Source organism: Eurosta solidaginis, chromosome 4 (genome assembly GCF_040869045.1).
Source record: "Eurosta solidaginis isolate ZX-2024a chromosome 4, ASM4086904v1, whole genome shotgun sequence".
Classification (NCBI taxonomy): Eukaryota; Metazoa; Arthropoda; class Insecta; order Diptera; family Tephritidae; genus Eurosta; species Eurosta solidaginis.
In genome coordinates, this window is record NC_090322.1 from 127,898,456 (window position 1) to 127,916,463 (window position 18,008).

At 36.9% G+C, this 18,008-nt stretch overlaps 1 protein-coding gene across 8 annotated transcripts in view; it reads right to left on the reverse strand.

The window, feature by feature from the left end:
* Nucleotides 1-8,806: 8,806 nt before the first annotated feature.
* The window catches only part of IntS6 (integrator complex subunit 6), a 43,374-nt gene continuing 34,172 nt past the window's right edge, over nucleotides 8,807-18,008 (reverse strand). For all 8 annotated transcript variants that reach the window (XM_067782908.1, XM_067782903.1, XM_067782904.1 and 5 more), the window contains one exon: nucleotides 8,807-16,145. In XM_067782908.1, coding sequence (XP_067639009.1) covers nucleotides 12,559-15,927 — 3,369 coding nt within the window. In that variant the 5' untranslated portion in view covers nucleotides 15,928-16,145 and the 3' untranslated portion in view covers nucleotides 8,807-12,558. The remainder of the gene's footprint in view (nucleotides 16,146-18,008) is intronic.

Consider the following 18,008-nt stretch of genomic DNA (forward strand, 5'->3'; position numbering starts at 1 on the left):
TATGCTAAGCATTGAAAGCCTGTATACATACTCTAACAATGACATTAATGTGTTGCAAATACAGTGGTAAAAAAATAAATAAATAAATAAAATTTGTAATTTTTATTCCATTTGGCACAGAGGCTTAAGACGAATTTATAGAACCGCTTAGGTCGCGTTGTTTCACTTATAAGTTAGATACAGCGCCATAAAATCAAAATGTCGCCTCTTTTGTTTTGAAACTACCAAAGGGTTTATGAACCTCAGTATTTAATGTGGAATATTAGAACCTATTTTGGCTGTTTTTCCCCGAACTTTTCTGTTGTTCTCTACTACCAATCAGGCAAAATTGACGTTATGCTCAGATAAGTTTTAATTTTCCTACACGGTGTTCCAAGCACTAATCTAATTAACACAACCAACATATTTTTCATTGCATAATTTTAGGTGCGCACTTTAAAATGTATTTAACAATCATAACCCTTTCACCCCTGAGTTTTTTTTCGAAATCAGGCGGGGTTTTCATCATTACGACGGCAAATGCTGTAATATGGTTAAAATATAAGATGTTTGGCATACCTGAAAAATCTGATATCCTTTCCGTTATCCTGGGATATATAATCCCAACAACATTTATAGGTGGGACGCATAAGTCCCAATAATACCAAAATCACCAAAAAATTAAATAACTTTAAAAAAAAAATAATTATTTTCACTCTTTATTCAAATTTAAGTCACTTGCGAAAAGAAGCAAAACATTTAAAACATAAAGCGTTAGTTGCATCCAGAAAAGAGGTATTTGGTCCTGGTTTCCTTATTTTGTGAGGTGCAATGAACGCATCGACGACGAGAAGGCTGTTCAATAGGAAGATGATCGCCAATATTTAGACGTTCAGTTTGTGATCGCTTTGCCAGTCTTCCACCATATTGACATGTTGTGTTTTTTTGCTTTATTCCTCCGGCTATCATTGACTGGGCTAATGGAACTATAAATTGAATGAGCGGAATTTTACGGTGTTGACGTTTTGTAAATATTATCCGAGCATTAACAACAGCTAGCATAAAAATCTTGGCCATCAGTAAAGTGAAATGATCGCGTGAAATACTATTTTTTAACATATGGTTCCCCATCGATTCATTTTTACTCCAATAATCAGCAATTGGTGGTAAGTGGTTGTAGTGCATTACCAAAGTGACTCCTAAAAAAGCATAATTTCGTACTCATCGGTAAGAGAGCGCTGTGCAGATTTTTCTCTGTATAATTTTTGAATACATTGGTTTGTGCACTCTGCAATACGTATATATAAACTTTTTGCAAAGAGTTTCCGGAAAACGTCAAACTCTGAAGCACCATGAGAAATGTCAATAAGAACTTCAGCCCCTTTTTCTACCGGCATTATATACTTCGGTTCGAAAATGACGCCGGCGTCAAACTTTGTCCAGCTGCATTTATTACCTAATGACTGATCTTCACAGTTCTCTAAAGAATTAAGTTGATCGCCTATATCTTGACCGTCATCGTCATTTCCGATTCAGGAGAAGATTCATCACCTGATTTGTTTACATATTTAGCGTTTGCTAAAGGAACTTCCGCATCCTAGTCATCGTCATGCGATGGTACATAGCTAGACTCAGATGCACTAAAATCATCGGCCATATCGTCTTGTAGAAAATAATCAGCAATTTCCTTCTCACCCAATTTTTTCCTTAGACACATCTAAAGGTATAAACAAATATTGGGATATTATTACCTCAAACAAACACATTATTGGGATTATATGTCCCAATGCAGTTACAAATATAAAAAACTAACTTTTTTCATTATGATATGTTTCGAATTTCGAAGGAATAATATTTATTCACACCTACATTTTATAGCAAGCGGTATATTTCGAATAAAAACGGCACCAGACAGACGTTTCACACTAAAATACAACGCGTTACTGATGAAATTTCGCGACGTCTGTGCAAAATATAGCGTAACGGGACATAGATGTCAACAATAACTGTCATCTGATCAACTGATCATCAAAGAAGGCTTCAAAGTTTTATTGGGCGCATTTGAGTGCGTAATTGGGTTCCAAATATCTCGTATAGGTGCATTTTCTGAGCGAAAGGATCTATCGCGCCCGTCATCGAAGCGTATATAACGGGATTATGTCAAAAAACGATGGTAAGACATTGTTGTTCTGAAATTCGGCAATTGATTCGGTTTCCATAAAACCGACTCCTGCTGCAGTAAGAATACCAAGAAAACCTCTCAGCTCTGCTTTTATGAGATTTTGCCATTCTTTCAAATTAGTAGGATTTTTCAAGTTCTATTCATTTGTGTTTTCCATACCGTATTTGTTTGTTTCACTTATTATAATGTATGATATGTTTGGTGTATAAAACTCATCAAAAACTTCAACAGGAGAACTCGATTTGATAGTCGATCAAACGGGAGAACGTAGTACATTATGAAAGCGAATACGACCACTTTGCGGTACTGTCTTACTCCAAACGGTCCCATACTTACCAAAAAAAATCGTTACTTGCATCAGTATTCAAATCATCGTCGCCATCTGAACTAGTATATATATAACTGCTGCGACTTCAATTTCATGTTCAGCTTCAATATCTGAAGCTTCAAATTCCGCCTTATTTTCCACTTATGAGACACAATCATTATCGCCCTTGTCATTATCGTTTTCAATTTCCTCGGCCAAAGCATTTGCAACCAACTCATGAAATTTGGGATCACTACGTGGCACATTATCATAAATAAAATATATTTTACTAAATAAATACACGTTTTCGCGGATAACACCGAATTCTAATGACACGTGCAAAGTGTGAAATCAAAAATATTTTGGATAACGGGACTTCAAATACAAAAGAGCAAAGCAAGCCATGCACAAACCGAAAATAAAGTAGGCCGATGCATACGAACGAATTTAAACACTACGCTATTTACTGGTCTGGCCAGACCCATCAGTACTCAATATGACTTTGACACTGAAAAATTCAATTTATACATAACGAAGGATATCAAGAAGCGTTAAAACATAAACCGCATCTCCTGGCGTAGAAATAGTGAATTAAAGTTCAAAAAGGTCTGGCTGTGCCCATCAGTACAAATGAGGGTTAATAAATTATTGTATTTTTATTATGATGAAAAAACTGAAATGAATTAAACATACTGGCTGATATTTTAGCCATTTCGGCCTTGCCAAAGATCTCTTCAGATATCTTTGTGTTTTTAAATATGAAATTATATTCCCGAGAACACTGCGGGATTAGAAATTTAACGCCTGGAGTCCGAATCTCACTCGAGGAAAATATTATTTCTTATTTAAAAAGATATCTGAAGCAATGCAGGGTCGAAATAGCTTTAATATCAGCCAGTGATATAATTTCATTTCAGTTTTTCTATCATAAAAAAATACAATAATTTAATAAAAGAAATTATTGTGCAATACGTCTTTAACTCATTAAGTTTTACGGATTGATTTTTGTTTATTAAGTTCGATGCATGATGAGACGGTGGGACGGCAATACACACTCGGTCATTTTTTAAACGATGTACACACATGATACCTTGAACTTAACATTGCCAATACCAACAAATATTAATTTGCAAAACTAGCAAAAAAAGGACCCATGGTTTTATTTAAAAAATAAAAGGTTTTGAAGAACTGTGAATAAAAGATTTCCTCGAAATTGAAAAAATTGATTGTTCTGAAGATAGTAAACATGGGATAGAATTTCGCGGACGCGCAATCCATGCTAAATTTTTACTTAACACTTTTGTTACCAGGATATGGTGACTCAGTGCTCTGGGTCAAGCGTGTTCTGTGTTCATACCAACCTCGAAATATTGATAGGAATGACATATGTATACAAGATAAGAAGCGCAATGTGGAACTCATCTCGTCAATGGACGGATGAACCATGGTTGACAAAAGTCGTTGTTGAAACTTTTAAAAGGCCTTATGTTATTTTTTTTTTCACGTCCAGTTGGCAGTTAATGTTCTGAACCAAATAATACTATGGTCGAGGAATATTTGCAATAGCCTGAACACAACGTCGATTGCCGTGAGTTACTTATGACTAATGGTGATTTCTTTTCTACACGAAAATGTCGCCACTTTCAGGGGAAAACATTTTTAAGATTCTCACTTCGCCCTGTGAAGTTGTAGCCACTTAAAATATTCAGTGCCAACCTGCATTACTTGAAAAGAACACAAATTGTAACCATTTAAAAAAAAATTCAGTTCGTGTGGTTTTTCGCTGTCAACTGTGATCGCAAATTGCGTTTGAGTGAGGCATGATGCGACACTTACGTACATATATAGCATTCGCTTCAGATTCGTGTGATTCATCAGCTGATTGACCGGGCTGTTTTCTGCAATGTCAAGGGCAAGTAACAACATTTTGAAGGGTTGGAGTGAAGGCGACACTTTCGTGTAGAAAAGAAAACATCATAATTCTTTGTTTCGGGGCATAATTGTACATCCCGGCTAACTGGCAAAGTGAGAACTTTAGGATTCCCCTTAAACCATGCGGCCGCTAAATATAGCGAAGGTACCACGTTAAAGTCCCAGCAAAAGTAACCGAAAAATACATTGGAAAGTTTTTTTTAAACGGGTTCGTCCACCGTCTCTGATTTGGCAAACACTCCGCGCGTATTTCTACCATGTAAGGCTCCGTTCGGAATCGGCCTAAAGCAAGAAGGTCCCGCCGAATTACAGGAGAAATTAAAAAATATTAATAAAATTGAAAGAGAAGCTGTGTCCTCAGAATTATATCGCGTCTAGTTTTATATTTTTAATTGTTATTTTATCGGGGCATTTAATGAAGTTCATACTGGGTGCCTCAACATACTATACTGGGCAACCCCTTTTGCTGCCGATGTGTATATAAACCTTGATAAGTCCATCATGAACTTTACGTCTTTCGCAAGTCAGTGCGTTCCATTCCTATGGTATCATCGGATTGTATTGTATACTGGATGTCTTGATCAGAGTGTTTTTTCCATTCACATACAGCTGAACGATGTTGACACCTGCCCGTTCAGATCAGAAGCTCGTAAAGCTCCGTTAGTGCTTGCCGTTGGCATCACGAGAAGAAATATAGGTAAGTCTTTCAAAGAACTTTTAAGCCAAGTGCACACTGAGCGGCAGCGGTGCTTTACTTTGTTGTTTATTTGATCAACATTGCCGCTAATGACCGCACCGCGCAGTGCTGCTTTCGCTAAGTGTCAATTGTGCCATATGAATACCTGCAAAGAATATTTTGGCGCGTAGTACAGTGCGGCAATGTCGATCAAATAGGCAAAAAATTAAGCGCCGCTGCCCCTACGTGTCGCGCCGCTCAGTGTCTTTAGCTTAAGGGTCATCCTTCTGATTCTGAAAACTTCGTTGATTTTGCGTCATATATCAGGACGAGTATGATAAAAGTTAAAGACAAGTTTTACAAGAGCATCCCTTGGACAAATGAATTCGATGTATGGTTTTATCTGACAAATTCGTAGTCTCAGTCTTATGTTAGTTTTGCAAGGAAACGGAATCCAGACATTGTTAAATGTACGGACCCGCATTTTGTGCTATCAACAACTTCTTTGAAATCGAAAAAACGAGGACCATGCGTCACAATTATCCTTTCACGAGACGTCTCCGAGATTTGGCAGGGTCGATAATGGACTTACCAGTTCTGAAGTCAAGCATTTATACTAATCCAATTAACTAATTGACGATGGCTTCACAATGAGCACTATATAGTTCGATGTCAACTAGGGTGTGCCAAAAAATTACGAAATTGTTTGTTTTTTCTAACACTTACTTAATTGGCGCTTAACCGTTTAAACGCTTATGGCCGTCCAACAAGACTTGTTGTTTCTTTTCATTGGAGTGTGGTTTGACGTGGCGAGTTCCAAGCCCAGCGCACAACCCGCTCAGCGGGGTGAAAATATTACTTGCACGTTTATATAGCGAGCCGCTTGATCCAAGCAAACGCCCGCTTGCAGCCGCACCTCGTGGTGAACAGACGCTGCTGATGAAAGATCCCCTGGCTAGCCCTTAAACCGATTATGTCAGAGTGGCCTATCCAGGTTGTCGCCTTCTAATATTAGCTCATCACTAAACGGATGTTTAGTGGCTACCCACAGGATACTTGGCCGCAAGCGACCGAAAGTAGTGAGCTGCTTGAACCGTATGCAAAAGAATCGCTCTGGCCATTCTACTAATTTGGGAAAAATTTAAACAACGTGCCATCAGGACGGATCAGGCGAGAGCTGTTTCGATTATACCTAGTAAATCTCTTCAAAGCCTTTTCTCTCGAAAGTGGGATGCGAACCCTCACTCTTGCGATGGTTGAAGTGTTACAAACGAATTCAGCCACGTCGTGCCTTAGTTCTTGTAAACTTATCCCAATTGACTTCCTTGCATATTTCATTCTTTGCATGTTAGTTATGCTTTTTGTTGTTGAATTAAGCGGGGATTGCTCTCATTGCTTGTAAATGTATGAAAACATTTATTTGAAGCAATTTTTAAATTATAATTAATTTTATAATATAATTTGGGAAAAATTTAAACAACGTGACACCAGGATGGACAACGCGACAGTTGTTTCATTATACCTTGTAAATCTCTTCATTTTTTGCTCTCATTTTTTTCGCTCTCATCCGAAAATATCAGATAATATGTATGTTCAAGCAAAATTTGCGTCAGAGGCGAAGATCTTAATTTTAATTTAAGAGATCCCCACGGCACTAGAATTTTTGCCATATACATAACACGCGAACTAATGTTTTAAATATTATTTTGTGCTGTATAGTATTTTTGAAAAAATAAATACACGGATCATATTCAGCACTAAATTCTGAACAGTGTGAAATTTTTACAGATCTTTAAAGCTGAAAATGTTTAGATTTCATGTTTCTTGCATTTTGTAAATAAGCTATTGGATATAGAAAATAAAGTGGCATAGCGATTTTGTAGATTGTCTGACGGCTGACACAAAAGTTCTATAGGTACAAATTTTTCGAACCATCACAAACAACAATGTGACAGGCTCACAAAGGATTATTTTCATGATTTTTTGTTCTTGTCTGCAGATATAAACCTCTATATCCACTACGATGAAAATTTGGCTCGATACATTTTTTGTTTTTTTTTTATGTTCAGAATTTAGTGCTGAATATGTGTATTCATTTTATCAAAACAAAAATGGTTTCATACTTTGCAGGACAAAATAATGTAAAGAACAATAGTTGCCATGTTATCCTCGTTGACCTCGTAAAAATAATTAAAACAATATCGTAATTTTTGACACACCCTAATGTGCATGTGATTTGCATTCAACAAAATCTTGAGAAGTTCTTGCCATTACGACTATACGCCATTCTCTGCAAAAGAAATTTGATAAATAATTGTCTTAAAAATAAAAATTATGTTTGTTGTTTTATCGGCCTACACCGTAAGAAATGCAGCTAGTAAAATCTACAAATCAGGTTTGTTGTTCTTCAACTTACGTTGTATTATGTATTATGATTAATTCAACGGGGTTTTTGCCAATAAAACCAGTTTGTCTGTAGTTATTTCAACGGAAGAAAATCTGTAAAAATTACAGATTCCCAATCAAAATGCCTTTTTTGTAAAAAGAACTGATTTTAATGGTAATTTCAACAAACGAACAACTGTCAGTATTTTAAGATTTGTTAGGTCACAAAACTGCGCTAGGCGACCACCGTGGTGTTATGGTAGTGCGCTACGCCTACCACACCCAAAATCCGGGGTTCAAGGCCTGGAAGAAGCAATATCAAAATCTTTAGAAAAAAGATTTTTATTTTACACATTTTTTTAACAGAGATGTGGTTTACATTTGATGAACTTTGTTTTTATTGATTTAACTGTTAAAACGCTTAATTGAGAATCATTAATTTGTACGAAGTTGATACAACAGCTATTTGCAATGCACAAAAATATCAGTTGAATTGACCCGTAGATCGGTTGATTTTACCAACTTTTTTCTTTCAGTGTATTCACCTTAAAATCATGGGTTTTTTTTGTGTATTATTGTTACGATATTACTTTTTTTAATTTTAATTTATGAAATTAGAATGGAAGAAAGTGAATTTTAACAGAACTGCCTTAGTTGGTTTTATAGGTCAATTTCGGGACCTGTCAATAAAAATATGACACTATGGCATTACAGCCGTAAAAATAAGCTCAATGTGCACAGTTGCTTTACATTTTATTTCTTCAATTCTAATTATTTTTTTTTTATTTTTTCAATTAAAACAAAATATATCATAACTAGAAAATAAAAACTAAAATTAATATTTTTAATGCCTTGACCTCGATTCTAACCCATTAAAAAACATTATTTTTTGGAGTTTTATAAAATCGGAATTATCTGTTCTCTAAGATTAGCAAAACAAAAGAAAAACAATTGAACCCTGATTCTTTAATTATATCTGTTACATAATTATTCACAATAAAGAAATTTATTTTCATACATTCATTAATATTTCAATTAGTTATTTTTTTGTTTAGTGAGTTTCTGCATACTCTAGAGTCACTCTTGATCAACATACATTCATATACATACATATATTAATTTCTTTAAATTTATTTACATACCTAAGACGCATATATATATTTATGTTGTTATTAACTAATATTTGTATTTTTTAATCGAAACAAGTTCAGCTAAGAATGTATGTATAAAATACACCTAATAAAACGCAAGCTTTTTTGAAAAATTTCCAAATTAACCTAATGCTTTCTAATTTTTTTTTTTTATACAACACGCGTTTTTAAAGGTAACTTCATATGTGTTAATATTTTTGATTTTTTTTTTTCTGTTTTTGATTTTTTTTTTTTTTCTATAAATTGTGAACTTGGTTTTTTTAAATACATAATAATTACTTTCTTTTTTCTTCTCAATCTACTAAAGCACCGCAAACTTTCTCTGTGAATATATGAATTTGTTGAACAGTAACTCAGTTCTAAAGCATCCATGTTTCCTCATATTTTTTGCATGTAGTGGTCAGTTTATACCTAGTATTTGTTTGCGTACAAATTCATGTATGGCGTTAGGTGCGAGGTAAGCATTCAGTTGGGGTAACCACTAGTAGCGTCCTATTAAGTCATCCAGTTTTGGATCAAGACCAAATCTCACTGCAACGAACTGTATCAGTTCTATGAGAGTTGGCAGCACTCAACTCATGTGTACACATAATAGGGTACCTGTTATTTACAAAATTTTTTCCCGAATGGCGCTTAAAATTTATGTTTAAAATTCAAAACAAACACTATCAAACTAACAATTATTACTATTAGGTCTTGAAACCATGCCACAAATGCGATATATTTTTTATATAAAATTATATAGGATTTTGCACTTCAGAAAAATACAGAGCACTTTTACATAAATAAAAAAATTTGAAGCACTTCCTTTATATAAGTGGACAAACATCAGGGAAAAATGTCTCCTTATATAAAGACATATTCTTGCTAAACTTTGATTTTTAAATTTTGACATAGAAATTGCAAAAATATTTATGAGAAGTAAAAATACGAAAGTGGAGCGGACATTACTTTGATTGGAAAGTTAATAGAAAAGGAGATATTATTAGTCAATCAATTGCGCTCCACCTTTATATTTTTACTTCTCATAAATATTTTTGCAATTTCTGTCAAAATTTAAAAATCAAAGTTTAGCAAGAATATGTCTTTATATACGGAGACATTTTTCGCTGATTTTTGTCCATTTATATAAAGGAAGTGCTTAAAAATTTTTATTTTATTTTTATTTTACGCTTGTAGCTCAATGAGAACTTACATAAAAAACAATCCCAAAATTCCCTCCGTTCCGTTTGATTTTGCTATATACATATCTCAGTCCGTGCGCCCCTTAGCGAATCTTTTTGTATCGTGTCATCGGCTGTCATCGACCTCTGAATTAAGCTCTAAATTTTTAGCCTCTAGCTCATCGAGAAGTTACTTAAAACCCGGTTTCAAATTTCCAAATTATTATCTAATTTTTTCGATCCGTGCGCCACCTAACGGAATTTTTTTCTCCTTTTCTTAAATTTTCTCGGCGCCTTATCATATCTGTGAAGTTTTACAGTTGTAGCTCAATAAGAACTTACATAAAAATCAATCCCAAAATTCCCTCCGTTTCGTAAGATTTTTCTAAATATCTAATCCCGTGCGCCCCTAGCGAATCTTTTTGTATCGTATCATCGGCTGTCATCAACCTCTGAATTAATTTTGAAATTTCAAGTCTCTAGCTCATCGAGAAGTTACTTAAAAGCTGGGGTTTTTGTATTTTTTATATTTTGTTGTACATATGCACCCACACTTACACAGAAAAGTGTTCTGTGCAGAAAAACTTTGGATAGGGCTCCGCTTTTGGATCGTCTCGGAGTTCTCTTCTGGTTTTCCCTACGGATTGATACCGAAGTTGTAGTTGTTGTAGCGATCACGACACTCCCCGAAGGTTTTGGGTAGTGTTATCGATGTTGCTGTTCCTTTGCGGAATATAGATCCGGTACGTTCTGGTAACAAGCGTCATTAAAGTACAAGCCCGACCATCTCGGGAATAATTCAACATGACGGCAATGAACCTTCTAAGCCATCCCGCCGCCCACCCTTCAGTTCCATGTGGAACTTGGGGTCGCCAGAGCCTCGGCTGCTAAAGAAACAGGATTCGCCAGGTGTATGTGAGGTTGCCAATTGGGTTGGAGAAGCTATAAATTGCGCTGGCGACCCCTTGAATCATTTGGGTATTTTGGTCGCCTCTTACGCCAGGCATATATTGATCCAGATAAATATGAGGGCCACGACGTTGTTGCGTTTACATATTAAATTTTTATCGGATCTAAAGTCCTGATATTAAAATTTATTCAGTTTACAGCTGAAAAGGTCCTGAAGAACAGGGAGCATAAAATAGTCTTTAAACAAAAATTTCCGTATATGTATGACCTCGCATTCGATTGCCTCGTACAATTTTAGGATAGTTATCATCTGGATCTCGGGTAATAGCAAGACTCCGATGCTAGATAAATTCTACTTTACGTAGCTAAACCGGTTATTTTTCTCCAATATTAATTTCAAACCACTTAGACGATAATTAAAAGATTGTCCGTATTCGTCCCGAGATTTTCGTATAGGATTTGTGTAATTTTATTTCACTTGTTTTTTATTTCTAGTTTTGCTGTTATTCCTTATTTCGGAAAAAAATTGTTTTTTGGACCTATAGCCGTTAAAAAAAATCGAATACCAATTTCACACAAAAACTTAATGGAATCACGAATTTGTTTGATGAAGTAATAAATTTTTCCTTTTTCACAAGCCAACCTAAAACAACCGGCGTTTTTGCCCTGACCGAAATAAGCATGCGTGCGTGCGTAACTGAGCTGTCATATCTGTCAAATTTGTTTGTAAAAATATTGAAAAGTTCAAGTAAACGTCAAATCTAAATGTCACGCAGAACAAAAATTGCAAATCGAGTTAGGTTTTCACGCAGCAAATTCAATTTCGGTTGCTCTCATACAAGTTATATGTGCATGAGACATTTTTGACAGAAAATGACTTGCGTGCGTTTATATGAGGTTGGCTTGTCACACAGAGCCATTTGCTACATTAACGAAGTGGCCTAAAAACATATTGGGATTTTACAAAAAATGGTTAAAATGGTTAGCAGCCGTTTCCTTTTGTTGTTGTTGTTGTTATTTTCGATTGTCATTTGTTATATTGACAAGAAAATCCGAAATACCAACTCCATTATACATATAATCAATTAATTATGAAATAATTAAGAAGTTGGATTTTATATGGAAGATTTTAGTTCACGAAGGGCTTTAATGTAGTAAACTTGACTTATTATTTCATCAACCTTCGTGAGTCCTAGCTTTCCAAAAAAAGCCAATAAAAGAATTATTCTAAAAAATCACTACACTTATACCAAATATACCACGCACTTTTTCAGCCTACAAGAACGCCCTCCAACCCTACGCACACGCACATACAACAAATAATTTTTTAGGTAGATAGGACAATATTCCACATTTGCAAAGAGGATAGATTAAGAAGGGACGTCAGTTCGATACTTTAGGCAAATACTCGATGGTTTCTATGAGGTAGTCGTCAAAGTTTTCTGCGAGATACACACAAAAAAAAATGCCTTCTACACGTTTTCGTGGCGTAATTGTGTTAATTGTAAGATTGTATTTAATCACTAATTAGATATTTTTCCAAAAATCACAAAATATTCGGCAAAGTTTCTTTGTTTTGCATGGAGTTACGAACTGATAGGTCTTATTTAAATCGATCCTCTTTGATGTTTGTACAAACTCTTCTTCTACAATTGCATGTCACATGACGCATTTTTTATCAATTTTTGAGCTTAAAAGTTCAACGGTGAAAAGATCAGCCTGTGGCCTCGGTGGTCTACGATGTTGTTCGATATTTTAGTAAATTTTTCACAGACTACACATTTGTTTATACATGTACGTATGTATGTATGTACGACAGTCTGTGAGTTGGCTTATTAGTTCAATTTAATTTACACATTCCAAAGGAGTAATTGTTAACTGGTAGCGGCCGTTGTTGTTGTTGTAGTTTGCATTTGTTGTTGCTTTATATCCCACCATTCCTGTATGCAATTCATCATTTGCTTTCGTCTAAAACGCATCGACTCGCTGATACACATTTTTATGAAATTCGATTTCATATCAAGATCGCCTTTAATCAAATTCAAATGTTCTAATAATTGCGAATAATTACGACCAGGACGGCGGATGTCACGAAAAACTTGTGTACGAATTTCTAGGTTATGTTTGCGTGCGGCATCACGCTGTTCATCAGTTAGTGGCGGAGGAAATGTTGCAGCGTTATACGAATTTCGTTGAATGCTACTAACATTGCCAATATTATTACTAATGTTATTGTATTGATTATGATTCGATAAATGATTTGAATTGGAACTGGATACGATGATATTGTTTCCGATTGACGATTCACGTTTAAGTGTGTCAAAGTGCGCCGAAAATGTAACAGATGTTAGGGCAGATGTTGTGGTTGGCGGTGGTGGCATTACTGTTGACCCTGTTTCCAGTTTTACACCACCACCGTAGCTGGATGTTTCAAGATTTGAAGCTGTTGCAGAATTCGACATTCCAGAATTACCATTGTGACATTGTTGTAAAATGCGCGAAATCTCCTGAGCGTCATTAATGTCGTTATGTTGATAAGCAGGTGTTGGGGCGACAGTTAAAGGTGTCGTGGTCGCTGTCATGGTAACAGCAGCTCCCAGTAAATTCGACGAAGTGGGGGCGGTCAGTACAGTGTTGCCATTCATTTGTAGAGGTGACGTTAATATATTGGCAGCTAACGATGCATTGGTATTAGCTAACGGACTTGGTGCTGACACTGCACTTACAGCAGGCAGCGTATCGGCAGAAGTCATAACTGGTTGGCCATATATATTCAAGTAGGGTTGTGGTGAACCCGGCGGTGATATTGGCGTTAGCATATTGTTGGTACTTTGAATTTGTGCTACGGGCGTTAGCGGCAATGTGGGCGTGGTTAAACTGCTAACAACCGCTGTATTCAACGGACCTACATTTGGCGGCCCGCTCATATCTGAATCGCAACTACTTTCATCACTAATGCCATTAATAAAATTACGTACATAACCATTAATTAGCGGATCACCAGGTTCATCCTCGTTGAAATCAAATGCCACCACAAGTCGATTCGGATCACCATCATCGGTTAGACCGGATATGGATGAGGTTTCTGAGGAGCTATCATCATCGAAATCGGACAATGAAGAAACTGATGCACTCGATGTTAAAGACGATGGCGACATACTCAAGCTGGGTGTACTGGGACGCACATCTGTGGAAGTGCGCCGAAATATGTAATCTTTGCGTATAGGACCTGCTTTTCGTTTGCGAGTGCGCGAGCCATCGATTTTTTTCGACAGTATACCGCCTGGTACACCCGCTAATGACGAACCCCCAGCACCATTATTTGCTTTCATTGGCGCCACTTCACTAAGATCAGCCTCATCTACCATAACCATGTGTTTGTCTTTCTTATATGGATTTCCAAACATGTGTTGGCGCACGTTTGTCGGTTCAATTTCACGCAATGGATTATCCTTATTCTTCAAATATTCCTGATAATTACCCATTTCAGCAATAGGCAGGCAGTGTCCCGAATCTTTGGCTACTAGGCTAGTAGGCGTAGGCCGTAGAAAAGTTTCACGCATGCGCGCAATTTCTTCCAATAAATCACGCCGCGGTATATCGAATGGATTACGATACGATTTCGCCGAAGATTGGCGCGTCATTTGCGGTACGACTATGGTGTAATTTTCTAACGGTTCAATTTCGGCATGTAACTTGGAAAAAGTTTCTCTTAGCAATGGATGACGCACCAGATCACGTCGTAACGGTACGCCTGGATTTAGCTTTGCTGTTTCAATTTGACGATACGGCGGTTTTGGTTGTTTCAATTGTTTATACACTTTCATACAAAGATTTTCCTGTTCTTGTTTGGCGGTATTTTTGATATGCTTCAACTGATTGGCAATATTCGGTGACAAATAGTTATCGATGTTCTCCGGTAATAGAAATTGTAACAATTGGTACGGTACATTAATATTCATTAAAGCCTTTCTCAAAAATGGGCAGTAATAGGGCGGTATTGAACGTACGTAAGCATTAAATTTATACATGAGATCGTTGGGCGGGCTCATGTTGTACTTATGTATAAGATCGTGAAGTAGTGGCAATAATGCCGGATAATTATAGGCCAATACATATAGATGAACTTGTGTAAAATTTGGCGAAGCTTTCAAATAGCCAAATGGTAAATCAAATCCATGCATACCATTCGATATGATGACTTGCCAACATTTATTCATTTCACGTTTTTGTAATATTTGCAATGTTAGCGGACTACCTTCAATCTCATATTTGTCAACGGGAAAGCTGCGTACCATTTGGGGTTCGTCCACTGCTGGTGTAACCACTTTTAATTTTGGATGCGCATCACGCGGTGGCAATGTAACTGCCTTCGGATCGGGCCAATACGGTTCTGGTAATGGCCAATAGCCAATTGGGAACGTCTTTTGTGTTATATGCTTTTGCACATATATCATTTTTTTCATTGGTTGGAATATAATATCTTGTAATGCTTCACTTGGCACTCCACCATCCTTCGGTAGCATTGGCTCAAATTGTAATACTACACCCGGTTGCACCTTCTGCACTAAACTTTCGATGCATTGATTCAGCACATAATGTGAACGTACACGATACGAACGTCCACCTGTTACAATACACATACGTTCGATTGGCGAATCATCATGCGGTACTTTGCCCTCAACACGCTCATCCACTTTATTGCCTGGCATACGTAAAACTAATGAGAATAGTCGCTGATCCCAACGAAATGGTTCTTTTGTAAAATTTGTTCCTGGTATTTGTGTATTTAATGGTAATATTATCTCTTGATGAACACCATTACGAAATGAATAACGTCCACCATCGGTGATCACAATTATCACAGATGGTTCCAAGTAGAAAGGACAACGTCCTTGCCCATAGGTATCAATACCAGATTGCATACGATTTAGATTGAGCAAATCGAAAGCATTTTTTAATGATTCACCCATTGATGTAAGTCCATTGCTTTGTAAATTTTTTAATTCATTCATAAATGTTGCATGATTCTCTTTCCAACCGGCTTTCACATTTGCTGGTGGTTCTTCAAATGTTAAGAGCATATAACGATCGCCTAGACAATCTTGTGTGCGTTGTCGATATTTTAGAAATGTTTCGACGGCACCCTTTGCTATATCCAAATATGATTTTTGTACGCCATTCACATACGCTTTCTGACACATCGACGCAGATGTATCGACCAAAAACAATATAATGGTCATCGCGACCGCTCAGAAAGCTATAGTCTTGTTGATATTCGTTTGAGTATACAGCTGCTTAATACTTAAGTAATATAGTATTTAAATGAATATTTCAAAGTGCTTTAGTATTAAGTTTTTACTAACTGTAATTTTTTTCTTTTCTTTTTTTAAAAATAATGCACTTGTTGAATTACATCTGCCTCGATATTGAATTAAAATTTAAAGATGTTGAATAATTTCTGCAAAATAATTTGAAAGAATCATAATGAAAATATTAAGCGATTTACTGGAACATATACTTTAAACAGATGTATTACATATATATATATATATATATATATATCGTCGGTACCATGGAAGACTAACGGTTTCCTTTTTTGCATAGAAGGCTAACACGTTTCGTTATTCTAGAAGCACAGTTCGTTGTTCACGTAGGAGACTAACTACCTTGTTTCAATCGTGTTAGTTTTTCACGCGAAAAATGGAAAGTGTTAGTCTACCATGGGACCGACGATATGTAAAGAGAGAGAAACATACATAGGAAATTGGACACAGAAGACTGGTTCAGATATATCCACATGTGTCAGCTGTAATTTATTTGGAATAAAAAAATGACAAATAAAGATGACAAAATTTTTAAGACTACAAGTTTTTCCGTTAAAAATTTTCAAAAGAAAAATGTATATTCCAGAAGCATAAGGCGAAATATTTTTGTATCACTGGAAAGGAACCCGATGTTATTTAATTCCAACCTAAGATATGCAGATAAACAAACTCTCTCTGAGTTATCAGTCAGGAAAATGCACGGAGACGGCTATTCATAGCCTCACAGAAAAAGTAGAACATATAGCCCTCTGCGCTTTTAATGACATCTTATGGGAACAAGCTAGGTTAGAGTGGCCACCGGTGCGAGCACCAGTGCACTTAGGCCCAAAAGGTCACATTGTGACACCACATGGATCTCTCCCCTACTCAAACAAACAGGTCGATTCAGAAAATGTCAGGAATTTCTTAGGTTCCAACTTAGTCAGATCACAAAGATCTCAGAGATTTCTTCCTCTTGCGTCAAAGCGCAGGACAGTCGCACAGAAGATGCTTGACTGTTTCTGTCTCCTCTTCATCGTTGCAGCTCCTGCAGTAATCATTATAAGGAGCGCTCAGCCATTGTGCATGCTTCCCGATTGCTATGTGGCCGGTTATATGTAAGTCCAACCACCAGAGATATGTCCCCCCTTCCAAGAATAAGGAGGCTTCTTGTACGTCTCGCGTCCTATTTAGGCCACACGAGCTTAGTGTGGTAGCAGGATACGAGATTGCTCCATCTCACACCCGCTTCCCTAAGGAAAATTCCTTTCACAGTGAGCTTACAGGTAGCGAGCAGCTCAACCCTTCCAGGACGACGAAAGCGGAACGGATGTGACCCTCTTGCAAGTTCGTCAGCCATCTCATTGCCCTGTATTTCCGAGTGTCCAGGCACCCATACCATACTGAGGGAAGTTTGCTCAGCGATCTCGTTAAGAGATGATTTGCGGCACTTCTCCACTGTCCTGGACTTACATGTGACTGATCCAAGCTCTTTTAGTGCAGCCTGGCTGTCAGAGTAAATACAAGTTTTATTATAGCCGTGAACAGCATTCCTCAGGTGATCAACGGCCTCATTTATAGCAGCCACTTCCGCCTGGAAGACGCTGCAATGATCGGGTAGGCTAAAGGATAGATTCCACCCTAGTTGAGGTGCAAAGACTCCGCTACCCACCTTTTTATCCAGTTTGGAGCCGTCAGTATAAATCTGCAGCCTATCGCTCACGTCCGGTGGCTCCTTCGACCAATAGTCCCTATTCGGGATAACAACCTCGTACTTCATATCGAAAAATACAGTTGGAGCGCAATATTCCGACGAAGGCGAATCCCGCAGCCGTAGAGCAGAAAAGGTCGCACATTGCTTCGCCACTAAATCTATTGGCAACACATTAAAAAGAGTATCCAGCGCCTTCGCAGAGTTGGTGCGTAAAGAGCCCGCCACGCAGACTAGAACACTTCTTTGTACCTTCTGGAATACTCGTAGATTCGATTTTGTATCTAAGCTCGTCCACCAGACCAAA